This window comes from Sarcophilus harrisii, chromosome 4, assembly GCF_902635505.1.
Source record: "Sarcophilus harrisii chromosome 4, mSarHar1.11, whole genome shotgun sequence".
NCBI lineage: Eukaryota > Metazoa > Chordata > Mammalia > Dasyuromorphia > Dasyuridae > Sarcophilus > Sarcophilus harrisii.
Window position 1 is genome coordinate 280,147,567 of NC_045429.1, and position 16,766 is coordinate 280,164,332.

General features: G+C 38.9%; 1 protein-coding gene across 4 annotated transcripts in view; it reads right to left on the reverse strand.

The window, feature by feature from the left end:
* Positions 1-3,622: 3,622 nt before the first annotated feature.
* BRPF3 (bromodomain and PHD finger containing 3) overlaps positions 3,623-16,766 on the reverse strand; it is a 34,180-nt gene continuing 21,036 nt past the window's right edge. For all 4 annotated transcript variants that reach the window (XM_031964980.1, XM_031964979.1, XM_031964978.1 and 1 more), the window contains 4 exons: positions 12,390-12,487; positions 9,708-9,805; positions 7,052-7,206; positions 3,623-6,076 (listed from right to left, as the gene is read on the reverse strand). In XM_031964980.1, coding sequence (XP_031820840.1) covers positions 5,893-6,076; positions 7,052-7,206; positions 9,708-9,805; positions 12,390-12,487 — 535 coding nt within the window. In that variant the 3' untranslated portion in view covers positions 3,623-5,892. The remainder of the gene's footprint in view (positions 6,077-7,051; positions 7,207-9,707; positions 9,806-12,389; positions 12,488-16,766) is intronic.

Consider the following 16,766-nt stretch of genomic DNA (forward strand, 5'->3'; position numbering starts at 1 on the left):
TTTTTTTATGAGACTTACTTAGTTCTAAGAAAAAGTTGAGGTCCCTCACCAGTATAGTTTCATTTACTTTTCCTTTAGAATTTGAATGCTATGCCATTTTGATGCGGTGTAGTAGCAGAGAATTGAGGTGTGAGAATTGATGTGAGAACCCCCTCTGTTCTGAGTTCAGGTCCAACATGAAAGAATTCATGAACCCGAAATCTGAATGGCCAAAGGAAGTTTTGTTTTTCACTAAGAGGCTCTCTCTTAGCGAGCAAATCTCTTAATGAGGAAATTTGCAAAGAATGTGTTAACAGAAACCTATTTTATGAGCAAATCTGGGGCTCTGAGGGCAATTTGAGCTGATTATCAGACCAAGATCTCCCAAATGAATGAAATCACTTTGAAGGTTTTTTTCCCAGAGTCTCGAATTTCCCAAAAGAGGATCCAGCTACCCCCAAAAAACTAATGGGAGGTGATTTGTCCAAGATCTCCAATTGAATGATGCAACTTATCTTATAAAAGGTTGGTCTGGAAAGTATGCCCCCTCCCAGACTCTCTGGAGTCTGAGATCCTGAATCTTCTTTTACAGGTCTAAGGGGGTACAGTTTCATAGTAATTATTTTACAGATTAAAGGGGACACAGTTTCAGAGTTCACACCTGTCAATTTGGTGCATATACTTAGTCTTGATATTAGTTCATTGTGGTACTAAAAATGAAATATAGTTTTCCAATTTAATTCTTTATATTAGGGTTTTTTTGCTCTTTTGAGATCTTAATTGCTATTCTTGCTTTTTACTTTTTTACTTCAGCTGAAGTATAAGAAATTCTATTTCAGCCTCATTTTCAACTGTGTCTCTTTCAAGTTTTTTTTTTCCTTTTTTAAAAATTGTTTTAATCAGCCAAGATCAGCCTTCTCACTTCTCTCCCCCAACCCCTCCTCATCAATTGAGAACACAAGTAAAACAAAATCCAATTTAACAGATTTCCATATGGACTATCCCATTTATCCCTAATTGTTTTTTTTTTCCCTCCTGAGGCAATTGAGGTTAAACCACTTAGTGCCCAGGGTCACAAAGCTAGGGTTACATGTCAGAGACCAGATTTGAACTCAAGTCCTGACTTCAGGGCTGGTACTCTATCCTGTGCAACCTATCTGTCCCTCCTAATTGTTTTCTGTGTATTCTGAGTTCTTCACTTCTTTATCATTGAATGGGTAGCATGTTTCATCACATCTGGAATCCTAGTTGGTCATTATACTGATTAGAATTCAACACAATAGTATTCCATCACATTTATATACCATAACTTGTTTATCCATTCCCAATTTATAGGCACTCCCTTAGATTCCCATCCTTTGGCACCTCAAAAAGAGGAATATTTCTGTATATCTTTAGTTTGTTTTCCTTAAGACTAACCCTGCCCCCAACTTAGACTCTTCCTCTAATTTCCTCCTCCTTTCTTTCCTTTCCTTCCTTTGTCCGTCTGCATTTTCTTCACAGGCTAATGGTACACTACTTCAAAGTCCAATTCTTTTTGAACAGCAAAATAACTGTTCGGACATGTATACTAATATTGTATTTAATTTATTCTTTAACATATTTAACATGTATGGTCAAACCTTCCATCTGGGGGAGGGGGGGGGGAAGAGGGGAAAAATTGGAACAAAAGGAACAAAAGGTTTGGCAATTGTAGATGCTGTAAAATTACCCATGCATATAACTTGTAAATAAAAAGCTATAATAAATATTTTTTTAAAAATTTTTTTAAATCTAGAAGCTCTGAAATTTAGCTATGTTGTTCCTAGGAGTCTTCATTTGGGCATTTTTTCAGTTTTTGGCTTTGTTTTAAAATTTCTTATCGTGCTTCATGAAATCATTAGCTTCTATTTGGTCCATTCTAATTTTCAGGGAACTTGTTGCTTGGATAAGATTTTATATTTCTTTCACCAAGCTATTAATTCCCTTTTTAATTCTTTCTTCCATAGCTTTCATTTCTGTTATTTTTCCTCAAGCATTCCATTTATAAAAACATTTTAAAAATTCTTTTAAAAACTCTTACTTCAGCTCTTCAAAGAATTCTAATTGTTTTTCCTCAAGCTGGGTTTTTTTTTTTTCCCCTCAGAGGTATTGCTTGTAAATGTTTTGAAGTCATTCTCCTCTATCTGCATTTTTGTCTTGAGCATCCCTGCTACCACAATAGCTCATTACGATAGACTTTTTTTTGGTTTGCCCATTCTTCAAGAGCTCTAAAGTTCTTTTGGAGACAAGGTCTAGGCCAGGTTCTATTACTGCTTTTGAGGGATATTGAGTGTTAAGTATTCTAAAATTTCAGAAAAAGTTGGGGATTGGTAAGCTTTCAGTACTATCAAAGGAGAGCAATTCAGGAAGTCTTGCTGCCCCACTGAAATTAGCTATGTAAGTTTCTGACCTGGGTTTGCCAAGTTCTGCTAAACTCTGTCCCTAATTAACCAGATGGAAAGCTCTGTTAGTTTAACTTGGTAGAATTGTAGACTCATCTTTGATCTGGGATTCTTGGTTATTCCTCTGCAGGTGGGACTAGATAATGAGAGACCCTTCGCTGAGTTTGAAGTCTGAGCCACACCACTCCTGCTACTGGTTTCTGAACTTCCTCCTTTCTTGATATACCATCTAGGTCCTCCCCATTTTCTACTCTTCCATCTTAGCTTTCAGAATGGTGGGACCATTTAATTCATAATTCCAACATTGCTCCAGTGTACCTAATTTTCCCCACTCCCTCCAACATTTGTCATTTCCCTTTGGTCACCTTTGTCAATCTGATCTAGGTGTGAGGTGTAGAGTAGCCTTAATCTGTCTCTAAGACCTAGAGGTGGGATGTCAGAAAAGAAATATTTCCCGAGGAAAATCATAAACTACAAGAAACAAAAGAGTCACTAGAAGCAAATGAGGCTAGGCATCAGCAGATTGATCTTGACTGATATCTTGGGTCATGGAGTAAGGCACAAAGAACCTGTTTCCTGTAGGTTCCTAGGACCAAAGAGGGATGAAGAGCTCTATGGGAAAGAATTACAACTTTTATCAGTCTTTCCTTCTACCTTTTTCCAGAAGCAAGCAACAGGGCTCAATCTGGTTTTATTGTTGCCACCCGGGGAAAGGAACAATGGATAGAGGAACCAGTGATGGAGAAAGTTGTCTAGAAATCTGAATAGATGGAAAACATAGGATCCCTGGGGAGGTCTAAATTCTTTTTTTTTTACTCGGTGTACCTAAGCTTTCATGCTTTTTCCTGGTTGTGAGATCACGAGACAACTTGTCTTTTCCACTGTTAATTGTTTAAAAACCTCTTTCCTTGCTAACTATATGCTCTCCCAACTCTATTTTATATTTTTCACTCCTAGTGTCTATTGTATTTTTGTCATTTTATTTATTGTCACTTTGTCTGCAATCTCTTCTCCTAAATAAACCTACCTTTTGCCAAAGAATGGCCATTGTGAATTTTTCACATGACTGAACTCCAACCTTTGGTGACTACAATCTCATCATTTGGTATTAAATCCCAAACACATCATTTGGAACGGGTAGTTATTCTCCTAAATCACATCATTTGGGTCCATAAATCACATCAGGGTAATGCATCAAATGCAACAAAGCACCACACAGCTATTGCTGTCCATTGAACATTTATTTCTCAGGGAGAAAAAAAGTTTCAGACAGTCATATTATAGTAGGTAAAATTAACTTTTGTCTTCTTTACAAGCATAGATTTTTCTCTTTTTTTAATTACCTCTCTTATACCATCTGATATAAACAATTCTAGAAAGCAAATAAAGTCACTTTCTACAATAAATAGAGCATCGTGTGCTTCTTCACAGCAGACTCGACAGTGACGCACAGGCCCCAGTGCCACAGCAGGATCTGAGCCAATTCCCATTCTAAAATATCATTTTTAAAAAGAGATAGAGACAGAGAGACAGAGAAAGGGGGCAGGGGAGAAAATCCCAAGATCTTAAAACACAGGTTTAGACACAGGTCACAAAATCCACAGCAGATCCACTACCTGGGGGAATGCATTGGCTCCTTTCAATAAAATGGCACTCACTGTGTGAGTTTAAAAGACCCAGCCACACAATTGGGAATTAGGGAGGTGGATTGGGGCAAGGGTGGGGTGGGGGAGGACTTTCAAGAAGAGAAACAATAGGCCTGAATAATTTAGAACAATATCTTACAACTATGTACATCACGTCCTTCCCTATCCACACGGCTCTAAGCATTATATTATTATTTTACAAAAAACCCAACCCCAGCCATCCTTTCAATGGCACAGACCTGTTCCGTTGGTTTACCTTTAAACTCTGGCTCATGTCCCAAATATATAAGTAGTGGTGGGTGGGTATTTTGTTTGTTTATTTCCCTTTTAAAAAGTTGACTGAGTAGAAATGGCAGTGATCTCCCCCAGGATTTCATTTCATCCAAAATTCCCCTATGAAAAATTTAAAACAATTAAAAAGAACGACAGGTTAAAAAGCAACGCAGTGCTTGGTGATCTGAAACCAGGCCCTGTGACTTTGGTGCTAGAGTATAGGAGGGAAACGACTGAGGGTTGGGAATAGAGAACAGATATCAACACTTGTAGTTGACATTCCCAGTTCACAGTTTTTTAGGAGTTGGGGGAGGGGGGGGCGGGGAAGGAGGGAGGGAGACACTGAAAATGAAAGGGTTTTTTGTTTTGTTTTGTTTTGTTTTGTTTTTTTGTTTTTTTGCAGGATTTTATCCTCCCCTTCACTTGAGGATTCTGCTACAGGAATAACGGGGAGGAACAAGGCTGTGAAGATCAGAAGAGGGACAAAAGGTACTGCTGGCACAACTTGAGGGCCCAGCAAGCAGGGACCCTATCCACAATGGAGGATGAAGTTTGTGAAAAGAGAGGAAAGAGGTAATTGGGGAAAGAAGACTATTAGGACAGATACAGCCAGAGAGAAACAAGAAACTTTAAAATGCTAATGACATCCAGTGTCTACCAAGAGAACATTCTTCCCTATCATGCTGTTCTTCAGCCATAAAGTTAGAAAGTGGAGAAGTCTGTCACTGCAGTCTTGTATTAACATTGTGTAACCTTAGTTACCCCGAGAAAAATCCTCACAGGATGCTAAGACACCTGTACACCTAGGGGCCAAAATAATGAAGTCTAACCCAGAGACAATATATCTATTTCCTGATTCTAGGTTTTCCAGGAGATTGAGATTACAAATGTTTTGCTAGCTTCTATCCTGGTCTTCTTGATAGTCTCACCTAGCGACCCTGCTCTTTATAGCAGCCAGATCTATATGGAAACGGACTTTAAAAATAATTTAGTTGGTGAGAATTTCTAACAATTTGGCACAAGAGTAAGCAAAGGAGCAAAAATGTGTGCAAGTGACAGAAGAAAAAGGGAGAAGAGGAAATCTTACAGAACAAGTGATAGCGAGCAGCAAAGGGGATGCACAAGCGGGGCTCAGCAAGATTCTCCATGGGACCCTAGTGTATCTACAGCACCTCTGGGTTCAAGGTCAGTTCCTTGCCCAATCCGAGGTGTCAAATGGGGGTAGTGATGGTAGCAACCCCTTGGGAATTGAGTCCAGGAGCCATCCTCCATAGCAGGTTTATCTCCCCAGCAGGGCCCACATCCCAGCTTCTGTCCCTGCCTCTCACTGGCTCTTCAGTAAAATATTCTCTGAAGGAGCTCAGCTAGGAATTTTTGGCACATGATAGGGCCGACCATGGGAGTCATGCTGTTGTCCACAACAGGACTTTCCCCATGGACTCTTCAGGCTACAGCCCCCTATCCTCCACAGCACCAGGGAGAGGCTGTCTGCCATTCGTCCCATCACAGGGAGGGGAGGGTTCCTCACACCAGGATCAGAGGCAAAGGCAGGCAGGCCACATCCCATTCCTTTACAAGTAGCCAGAAGTGACAAAAGGATGGTGGCCCCGAACCCGGCTTAAGTGGATCATGGCACGGTCATAGGCCACTTGCACAGACTTGCGAATACTTGTCTTGCGGCCCTCCAGCATCTTCAATTTGTCCACGGTATCTTCTACTCCGAGGGGGAGGACTTTGTCCCGAGGAAGCCACTGCCTGCAACCCAAACACAAGACCAGCCCTGTTTATCAGGAAGCCCAGATCATAAATAGGTACCTTGATATATATTACATACATATATATATTTAGCCATTTTTAATTTGGAAGGGCATCACTCTGAATTACCTTTACCAGTGCTCCCATGGCCATCAAAGCTTACTCTTTGAGTCATGTCCCTTTATATTCCTCATATCATTTCTAACTAGAGCCCTAATTCCAGGAAAGCAGAACAGAGAAGTTAAGCTCCACAGAGCCAGTGGGAGAACAAAAGAGAATGAGGTATGGTAAGAGACAGAACTCTGACTAAGATGGAGAACCCTGAAGGCTATCTTAGAAGGTTTTCAAAACCAAATAAAACCAAAGAAAAAACAGCCAGAGTGATGAGCAATGTGTCCACTGGTATGAGGCTGGACACAATAGAACCCAGATTGTTCCCAGGGCCTTTAGTGGATTAGATCTGCGGAGACCCATCTAACTAGGCCTACCCGGCTGAAGAGGCCCATTTTCCCCTAGTTCTGACAAGCAGAGGCATCCCAAGGGCTCGGTCCCTGCAAGCGGGCTCCATAGCACTACAGGAATCAAGTAACTAAAGCAACAAAGGAACTCCAAGAGTCAAAAGATCAGGAAGATGGCACTTCCAGCTAGCACCAAAAACAATCTAAGCTGCTCATACAGAGTCAGTTCATAGCCCCTCTCCTACTCTCCTAGTTACTAAAACAATGTGAATAGGACAGAGACTGACCGCCCAGCTCATTATTACTAGGCCAGTTTCCAAAAGCTAAGAGAAAAGGTCATCTAGGTCCATAAGCAATACCCCATGGGAAGCCTCCAGACTTAATTTCAAACTGTCTTAAGGCACTTAGTTAGCTGATTTAGCAATCTTATCTCTTTGGAAATCAAGTGTCAGGGGGAAAGATGTAGGGAAAATTTACTCGAGAAGAAAGAAACAGAAGGCTATGAATGGCCACTCACCAGGTACGTTTGTTGTCAAAGAAGAGAACAAGGAAGAGTTTCTCTCCAGCCTCCACTTGTTTCTGCTCCCCCAGCTTTAGCACATCTAGGGGCGGGACAGGAATAGGTACACCATTGTGCAGGAGGCCCTCACGGGGCATCTTGGGATCAATAATCTGAAGAAACAAAGAACAAATGCCATCCCAGTAAGAAGAGAAATGGAATCAGCAAGTCTTCTCATATGGATGAGGCTCTTAACTGTTCAACTCCAAAGCTGCCCTTCAAAGAGTCTCAACCTCTGTCTACATACCCACATTTACAGAGGCTTTAAGACTTTATTTGCCCTGTTCCTCATTACCCTAGAGAGGAATTCGGAACAAATTTCCTTTTAGAATGTTCATTAATCTCCCTTGATCTTGGGCACAAGCCTGCTCCCTGAGATGTACATACAGTACAATTTAGGAAATTTGGGAATCTGGGGAAATTTCTTAATGTGGGGGCTCATAACTGAATGAAACTGCTTTTGATGATATGAGGTAAACAAATTGTCCTATTCATTTTTTATATTCATTTGGAAAAAGAGTCAGGAGCAGTCTCTTCTTCTGTCCTTTTTTCCTCTTAAGCTATCACAATTCATTTCAGATGCATTCTGTGAATTGAGACATCTCAGACACATAAAGGTGTTGCAAAGGTGGGTGGCCATGTGGCAGGAGATAAAGGGTTAATGCCACAATAGAGGTTATACTACCATGAGAAATGTATCTCATATAGTTACAACATAATTGCCTACATCTGTGTGTCCCAATTTTTCCTGTTAAGGGTCTCAATTGCTTTGACCTCAACAACCTCAATAATCTTGGCCAGAATAATGTTATGGACAGAAGAAGACATTTGGGGCTCCAAAAATGGATTTTATTTTGCTCAGACAGAAGACCCAGTTTACAAGGCTGAGGATCAGAAGGCTAACAGAAAAAAGGTTATTAATAACAGAGTTAATGCATAAAAATGAGTCTCTGGAAATCCCACCAACATAATATAATGCAAGATCCTCCTGAAGAATAGAGACTTTTTATTTTTGTTTTCATATCCCAAAGAGCCCTGAACATAAGAGATTTCCTTTCCACCTCCCCATCAATCACACTCTTAAAAGCGCTTCACTATAATGATCCTAATCCTAATTCTAGTATCTTCATAGTAATAATCCTTTAGATTTGTTTGGTGTCTTTCCACTTCAAGGCTCTCTCACATGTATTGTGTTTTTTAAATTTACTTTAAAACAGCTCCCCCTCCCCATTTAACAGATGAGCAAGTGGAGACTCAGACAGCTAATGTGAGGCAATGGGTTTGTCATACAGCTAGTTAGTGACAGAACCAGACCTTCCAATCTCTTCCTTTCAAGCTGTTCTCACTCCACTGCTGCCGCCACTTCCTCCTCACTCACTGTTTGGCTTTCACAGACTGAGAACAGCTGCCTATTATTCTCTATACAATAAGCCGATAGGGACTTGAATAACCTGACTGAGAAAAGCTCCAAGAGACTAATATTTTCTTATAAATTGCTCCTCACTCAACTCTGGACTTTTCCCGCTTTCTCTATATTCTTCTTAAGATAAAGACCTGAAAACCGGTAAAGCCTCCCATAAGAGGAAAAGGGCAATAATTACTCAAGAGTTCATTTGGGTGTTCATTCCAAGCCATGCTTTCCAGGCTACAGAGCAATCAACTGAGCCCAACATATGCAGACCCCAAATGACAGGACATAATTAAGATTATTGGTTTATATCAGAAGTCCTCACATATTTTGTCCTCATTCAATATCAGATGAGGTGTGTTCTGCACTCTTTGGTTTGCACACAAAAACCAGCAAGTTATTCTGATGGGACTTAACAGAACTTGAAAATGGTAACTAAGTACATAAGTAAAGAGAAAATCTGCTATTCTTATGTTGTCTTTTCAAGCTTTTAAAGAAGTATTACATTAACTCTTTTTCATCTTCCATGAAGTCATTAGCCTTCAAGCCCATTTTTGAATGTCACAAGTTGTGGAAGCCTTATTTTAAAACCTTCCTTTGGCTCTGAGCTCTGTTCAGCCTTGGACATATCTCACCATCCTCTAACCCTGGATCCCCTAGGAGTCACAGTAGTAACAATAGATACAAAATAATGATTCTGTTACCTGGCACAAATATTCTAAATATTCTTATTCCAGGCTTAGCTCTGTAGTCAGAGGAGTCTGGATTAGAAGTCAATCAAACGATCAACTTTGGTTAAGTGCCTAATATGTACCAGACACTAAGCTAAGTGTTGGTATTAGAGGATTTGATCCTGCCTTGGCCACTCCTGCTTTGAAATATTCAAAGTAGATCTGAAAACACACTTGTTTCTTCATCAGCCCTATTTAATTCCCAGTATTGCTGGTACAGATCAACTCACAACAACTGTTGTGGAGTTTTGAATAGTGAAGAACATGGAAGAGGTTAGTATGTTGAGCAGAGTACAGACAGTGAAACACAAAGGCCTCCAAGTTCGTTTCGTAAGTGTCGCAAAATGGACACTTTAAGGGTATGAGGCTCTCCCGACTGAAGTATAAGCTTTCTTTGGTGATCATGTGACCAAGTCACAGTTGTTTTTATGAGATAAAAACTCAAGAGTAGAAAGAGCCTGGGTCAATGACTCACCAAGGCAGGGTAGGAAGGATAGCCTCGACACTTAGCCCACACCAGCTCCAGGGGCTCCAGGTCTGTGTTATCTTCCAAGGGCAACAGAAGGCTTCTACCTGGGGGGTGGGGTTAAAGAGAAGGGATAGAGACAACTGACTCAAATGACATGCTCAGATTCTGTACTTATTATCCCACTTCCATCCCCTAAAGTGGCCCATACAGCTTAGGAGTTTCCAAGTAAAATTTTTACCCTCCCCTGAAGTTCTTGACTAAAAGAAATTCCTTTAAAGTCTGAAACACAGCCCAATTTGGTAAACCATTCACAAAGGTGCCTCCATTGACCAGGGAGGATTTAGTTGTTTCACCACTGCAGGGAAAAAAAAAGGCTTGCTGGAAAAGTTAAAATAACCTCTCCATTCCCCCTATTCCATGATCCCAGTCTAGATCCCCATCAGCACATGGCTCAGCACTTCTTTATCTGCAAAGTATTCACAGCAGTGGCTGGGTGTTGCCAGGAGATAGCCTGTGTAGAAGGCACCAAAATGACTTGCAAAAAGACTCTTGGTTGGCAACACCCTGCCCATCTCCTGAGAGTAAAACCTATAGCTCATAAATGAAATGAGCAGAATCAGGAGATCATTATATACTTCAACCATGATACTGTATGAGGATTATTCTGATGGACGTGGATTTCTTGACAAAGAGAAGATCTAACTCAGTTTCAATTGATCAATGATGAACAGAAGCAGCTACACTCAAAGAAAGAACACTGGGAAATGAACGTAAACTGCTTGCATTTTGGTTCTTCTTCCTGGGTTATTTCTACCTTCTGAATCCAATTCTTCCTGTGCAACAAAAGAACTGTTCGGTTCTGCACACATATATTGTATCTAGGATATACTGTGACATATTTAACATGTATAGGACTGCTTGCCATCTGGGGGAAGGGTGGAGGGGTGGAGGGAGGGAGGGGAAAAATCGAAACAGAAGTGAGTGCAAGGAATAATGTAAAAAAATTACCCAGACATGGGCTCTGTCAATAAAAAGTTATTTCAAACAAACAAACAAACAAACAAAAAAAAAAAAAAAAAAAAAAACCTATACCTCAGGTGATGGCTGCAAGGTAGGGTCTGGCCAAGCAAGTCAGAGGTTAGTGTTTGTGGCTTTAGAGACAGCCCTAAAGAGCTTACTGCCAGGTCTTGCTGTACATTATTTGCACACACTGTCAATATAAACCGTCATCAGGCTGTTGGAATAGAAACCCCAAAGAAAGTAAATGACTGCTTTGATTAACTTACATTAGGCTAGCACAATACAGTATCACATGTGGAAAGAACAGTTCTTTCTCACCTCCCATTTCTATGAGCAGTGCACGTTCATACTCAACAGAGAAATGGAACAAAGCTCCAGAGGATCATTTTTTTTTTTTACCTTTGTGGCTTCTCTTCCTCACCTCTTGGGCTTTAGGGTAAGGGGGACATGCAAACCTAACCATTTTTATTCTTTTTGAAGGGACTGCTTAAAAAGTTCTGACAGAATTAAAAATCGATGGAGTAGGAAGGACCTTAGGAATCAATGAAAGCAACCTTTCCCTAAAGCAACAGCTCTTGTGATAGGAATTACATGCCAGGGCAATTCAGTCCTTTTAGGAACCTCTAATTCTTAATAGGTACTTTCTATGTCAAACTAAAACTGGTCTTTCCTGCAATATCCACTTATTGGTCCTACTTCTGTTCTTTGGGACCAAGTAGATTAACTTAAGTCTTCGATGTGACAAATCATCAAATATTTGAATACTACAATCTGTAATCCCCACCTAAGGCTTATCTTATCTTTTCTTTTATTATTATTATAGCTTTTTATTTACAAGATATATGCATAGGTAATTTTTCAGCACTGACAGTTGCAAATCCTTTTGTTCCAACTTTTTCCCTCCCTTCCCCCCATCTCTTCCCCCAGATGGCAGATTGACTAATACATGTTAAATATGTTAAAGTGTAAGTTAAATACAATATACATACACATGTACACATATACAGTTATTTTGCTGTACAAAAAGAATCGAACTTTGAAATAGTGTACAATTAGCCTGTGAAGGAAATCAAAAATGCAGGCAGACAAAAATAGAGGGATTGGGAATTCTATGTAGTGGTTCATAGTCACCTGCCAGAGTTCTTTCCCTGGTGTAGGCTTATCTTTTCCAAGTTAAACATCAGTTCATTCAACTTCCTATAGTTTTTAGAACCCTCAGCATTTTGGTTTTCCTTCTCTGAAGAGCTCTACCTTGTCAAATGTCCCTCTTAATGTGGTACCCAGAGATAGGTGGCACAGTGGATACAGCACCAGCTCTGAAGTCAGGAAGAGCTGAGTTCAAATCTGGCCTCAGATACTTAGCACGTCCTAGCTGTGTGACCCTAGGCAAGTCACTTAACCCCAACTGCTTCAGGGGGAAAAAAAATGTGGCAGTTAGGAGAGACCTAAGGATAAGGAAGGAGTTGAAAGCACTGTCTAAAATTTAATTTGGAGATAATGACATAAATCATGAAGAGCTGGAGAGTTGGTGTACTGCAGTGAGCTGGGACTAAAGATACTTCTCTCCAAAATGGACAAAGAATAAAGTTTAGGTGGCCGATTTTCTTCAAAAAAGCCCACTACCACAGCAGCTGATTCCTCAGAGCTAGTTCAAACCATTAGTCTCACCTGAGCTGCTGTAGTCTGAATCTCCATTCACACCTTCCAGAAAAGGGACTCGAGAAAGAGCTGGTTTCCCACGGCTTCTTTTTGGAGGAGTCAGACCACTGTGCAGATGAAAACAAAGAGAAACCAACAATTTAGGTGAAATTCCTTAATGTATTTCAATCTTCCATACTTCCATACACACTGAAATGCAAGAAAATTGCTGGATGGCTGATATGCCTAAAAGTCATGAAAATCCAAAACAAGAAGCTCTGTACCTGGAAGGAACTTCAAGAAATAATTGTGTTCACCCCTCAGTCTCTAGACAAGCCACACACAAAACCTTTCCCAGATAAATGAAAAGGTGATGATTCCATATCCTCCTCTAGTTTCCCATTCTAAACTCTTCATTGTTCTTGCAGACTAATTAGCATTGTTACTATTCAAATTATTTTCTGTTTAACAATGGATGAAAATAAAAGTATAGGTAAGTTTTCAGATCTCAAAAAAGAAATTAAAGAAACATTCTGCTTTAATAAACAAAGGAAAGACCGGCTCTTTAAAAGTTAAAAAAGCAAGTCAACAAAATACATAAAAGGGGGGCAGGTAGGTGGTACAATTGATAGAGCACCAGCCCTGAAGTCAGGAGGACCCGATTTCAAATTTGGCCTCAGACACTTAACACTTCCTAGCTGTGTGACCCTGGGCAAGTCATTTAATCCCAATTGCCTCAGCAAAAAAAAAAAAAAAAAAAAAAAGAAGATAAAAATAAGGGTTCTTGGGAAAATGCTAAATACCAATTTGCCCAGAATGGCTGAATAATACTTAAATAAAAGGCAATATAGAATAATGAAAAAAGCACTGGATTTTGAGTCAAGAGAAGATCTGAGGATTTAGCTATATGACAAGCAAATCATTTTCCATTTTTAGGCCAGTTGTCTGATCTGTAAAAATGAGAGCTTTGACATTCCTAACTTCTAAGATTCTTTTCAGCTATGATTTTAAGTAAGAAATTTAAACAATAACAAAGTAAATGGATTGTGAACAAATGGTGTAGCAGAGATATTGATAGATCTGGAGTATGAAAGCCCTGAGTTCAAGTTCTGTCTAAATTGTGTGATCCTAGGCAAGTCATTTAATCTGCCTACCTCAGTTTCTACCTCAGTCTGTCAAATGAGGATAATAATAGCATCTACCTTCCCAGGGTTATTGTGTGAATTAAAAGAGGTAATATTTGTAAAATGCTTTGCAAATCTTAAAATTCTATATAAATGCTCACTAACTATGTTATTTATTAAAATGAATCAGAATCCTTCAAGGACTAGGATTTGTTGTTTACATTAAAACTAAGGCCAATTAGCTTCATGTGCCAAAAAATCCATAATTAGACTGCATCCTTATAATTACCTTGCAAATAGAACCAAATAAAATAATAGTTCACTAAAAACCCTCCCAGAAAGACACATAAAACATCCATTCTAAACACCAAAACCCTCTACTATCACTTTCAAATGTTTCATTTATCAGAACAGGACAACTTAGATATTGTGAAAGATCTGTGATCTCCTTATATGGATATTCCCTCCATCTACAAAGACACAACTTATTCTTGCTAACCCATCCTATGTTATTTTAAATATTCTATTCCAAGTCATCCAGAGAGTCCATTCAACAAACCTGGCATCTTGCCCTACATCTCTGACATCATGTGGATACCAACTAAGCATATAAGTTATTGATCAATTACCCCTCAATGTTATCTTTTATGACACTTCTCTTGCACATTTCTTCACTGGTAATGGAGTGTGTACCCCAAAGTCACACATACAGTGATGATTACACTGTGCTTCAACTTGGATTCTTCAATTTGTGGTGTAATCTGACCCATAGACATACCTTATCATTGAAAGAATACTGGGATTAAAAAGACGGGCCTTGGCTTCAGGAAGAGCCTTGAGCCATTAAAAAAAACTTTGCAATTCCCCAAAGGCACTCTTCTTCAACTCTGGACCCAACTCATTTTCCAAGTACAGTGTCTATCCAACACATACATACATATGCTCACACACACAGGAAATTTTGCATATATACATAATATTATATATTAAACATATACATTTTTATATGTATATAAAATGTGCACAGAATTGTTTCTTAGATTTTTGGTTAAGATTTCAAACAATTTTCACACACACAAAAAAGCTATTCTTATAAGTTTCACATTTGTTATGTCCTCTAAACAAGGAAAACATATTAAATAGATTTTCAGAATGAAGAAATAGAATATGAGCTGGTTCCAAACATTTCACACAGCAACCCATTATTACAGAACTTCTGTGAATAGTGTATCTTCCCTAGGAATCTATATTTTATATGGAAAAAAAGATCCTTTTCTTTCTTTAATTTATTCTAGATTCCTAAATGGAGTTTTTTTTTTTTTTTTTTTTGCATAACCTATATTTATGACTTTCCTTATGGCATAGAAGAGTATTATAGCAGCACTTGCAAGAATCAAGCTACTACTAACATAAATGGGAAAAAAATCATTCTCTAAGTGGAAAGGTGAAAATAATCAACTTGGGAATAAGACTTAAGGATGGGAAAAATGCAATTTAAGAGAGATACATAAGAGCACACAAGGCAAGAACCTGTAGGCAGCAGAATATGAATGGCAAGATAAGAGAAAGCTTAATGACCAACAAGGTAAAGGTAGTCACTTCACCCACAACTGCTGACTATCCCATCAGCAAAAGGGATACAAAGCAAAGAAACTTGGGAGTACCCAGCATCTCCACAAATTCTACTGGGAAGGCAACTCTGTGAAGAAGGCACCAGCCATCTCTATCCAGGGTCAACCAACTGCCACACAAAATGTAGGCATGTGAACGTAGCTAAAATAACAAGGCAACTGAAAGACATACAGGAGGCAGATGGGCCAGGCAGGTCAATTCACCTTCTCCCCTCAAACCCTAATGGAGTTGATCCAGAACCCTGATCTCAAGAACTTTGGAAATGTCAATGCTATTTGGGCACTAATGGCTCAATGCTCAAAGTCATGCTAGGAAAGATACTCCTTTGGAGATGCAACCTAGCAACTGCTCTTGGAAGATCCAAAAAGAAAGTTCTGTCACTAAAGTCTTTAGCTCCACCTTCAACAGCAACACTTCATGACTTTATAACAAAATCACATTAAAGAAAAGGCAACATCATCTGCTTTGCTGCTGCATCCTCAAGTATGGAACTTTTGCAACTGACTTGCATCTGAAACTTCCATGAGTCTTTTCCCCATTAGAATGTGAGCTCCTATAAATTTTATATTTGTATCCCCCATGCTAAACAGTGTTTTGCATATAGTAATAAGTGTTTAATTCATTCGTTAGAATGTTATTATCATTGAGAGGTTCCTGACAAAAGAGGCTTAAGACCAAAACCATAAAGTGAGGTCTTTTAGAACAAATGCTGAAGAAAGTAAACACATGTGCCAGAACTTCTGGGAGGTCTTTGATAGGAAGATGAGTTGCATGATCTTCATCATGGACTGAGAACAGTTGTGATCTAGGTTCTCAGTATTTAGTTTTGCTAATCCATTTGTTACAAAACAGGAAGAGGAAGTACAATATGTCTACATGTTTTATTTTTTTTAAAGAGGCTTAAAAACTGTTGTGTTTTCAAACCAGATATAATGCTCATTAATTTCTATCCAGAATAGAAAATTGTTTTTCACGTGTCTTATGGACAGAAAATATCTGAGGAATAAAGAACTAGGTCTACCTCACAGTTTATGAAATTAGTACAGGGACATTTAAGTGTTTCTTAAGGGCTATCACAACCATAGAAACAAAAAGAATTTTCTAATCCAATTATTTATATTCTAAGAAATTTGTTATTTCATTTTCCTAAATGAAACTGAGATTAGCATTCCTAATCCTATTTAACAAATATGGAGGTGATTTCTGATTGAACTAGTCCAGTAGGTATCTATACATATAAAACATAATTAAAATTTTTGTGAAATATATATACATAAAGCCCTCCCACACTAACAAAACAGCTCTATGAGTTTTCCATCCAAGTATAACCTAAGCTGGATGATAGATATTCTTCAGCAACTTGACTTGATTGTTTCAGCATGGATAATGATTGTGGAACTCATTTAGCACACGCTAAAAGGTTCTAGGACTTGATACAATCTGTAGCACATCATCCACAAAAAGAGTATCTAGAAGACCTCTCCACCTTTAAGGAATTACTTTTCTACTTGAATTCTTCAGTGGACATTCTCCATTAGCAGACATATTTGTTAAATAGACACTTCCCTGTTTTATGTGCCTCTTTTTTAATGTGCCTATGATTATTGATATAATCACATCACCAAAGATGATATTTCAACTTCAACGTTGA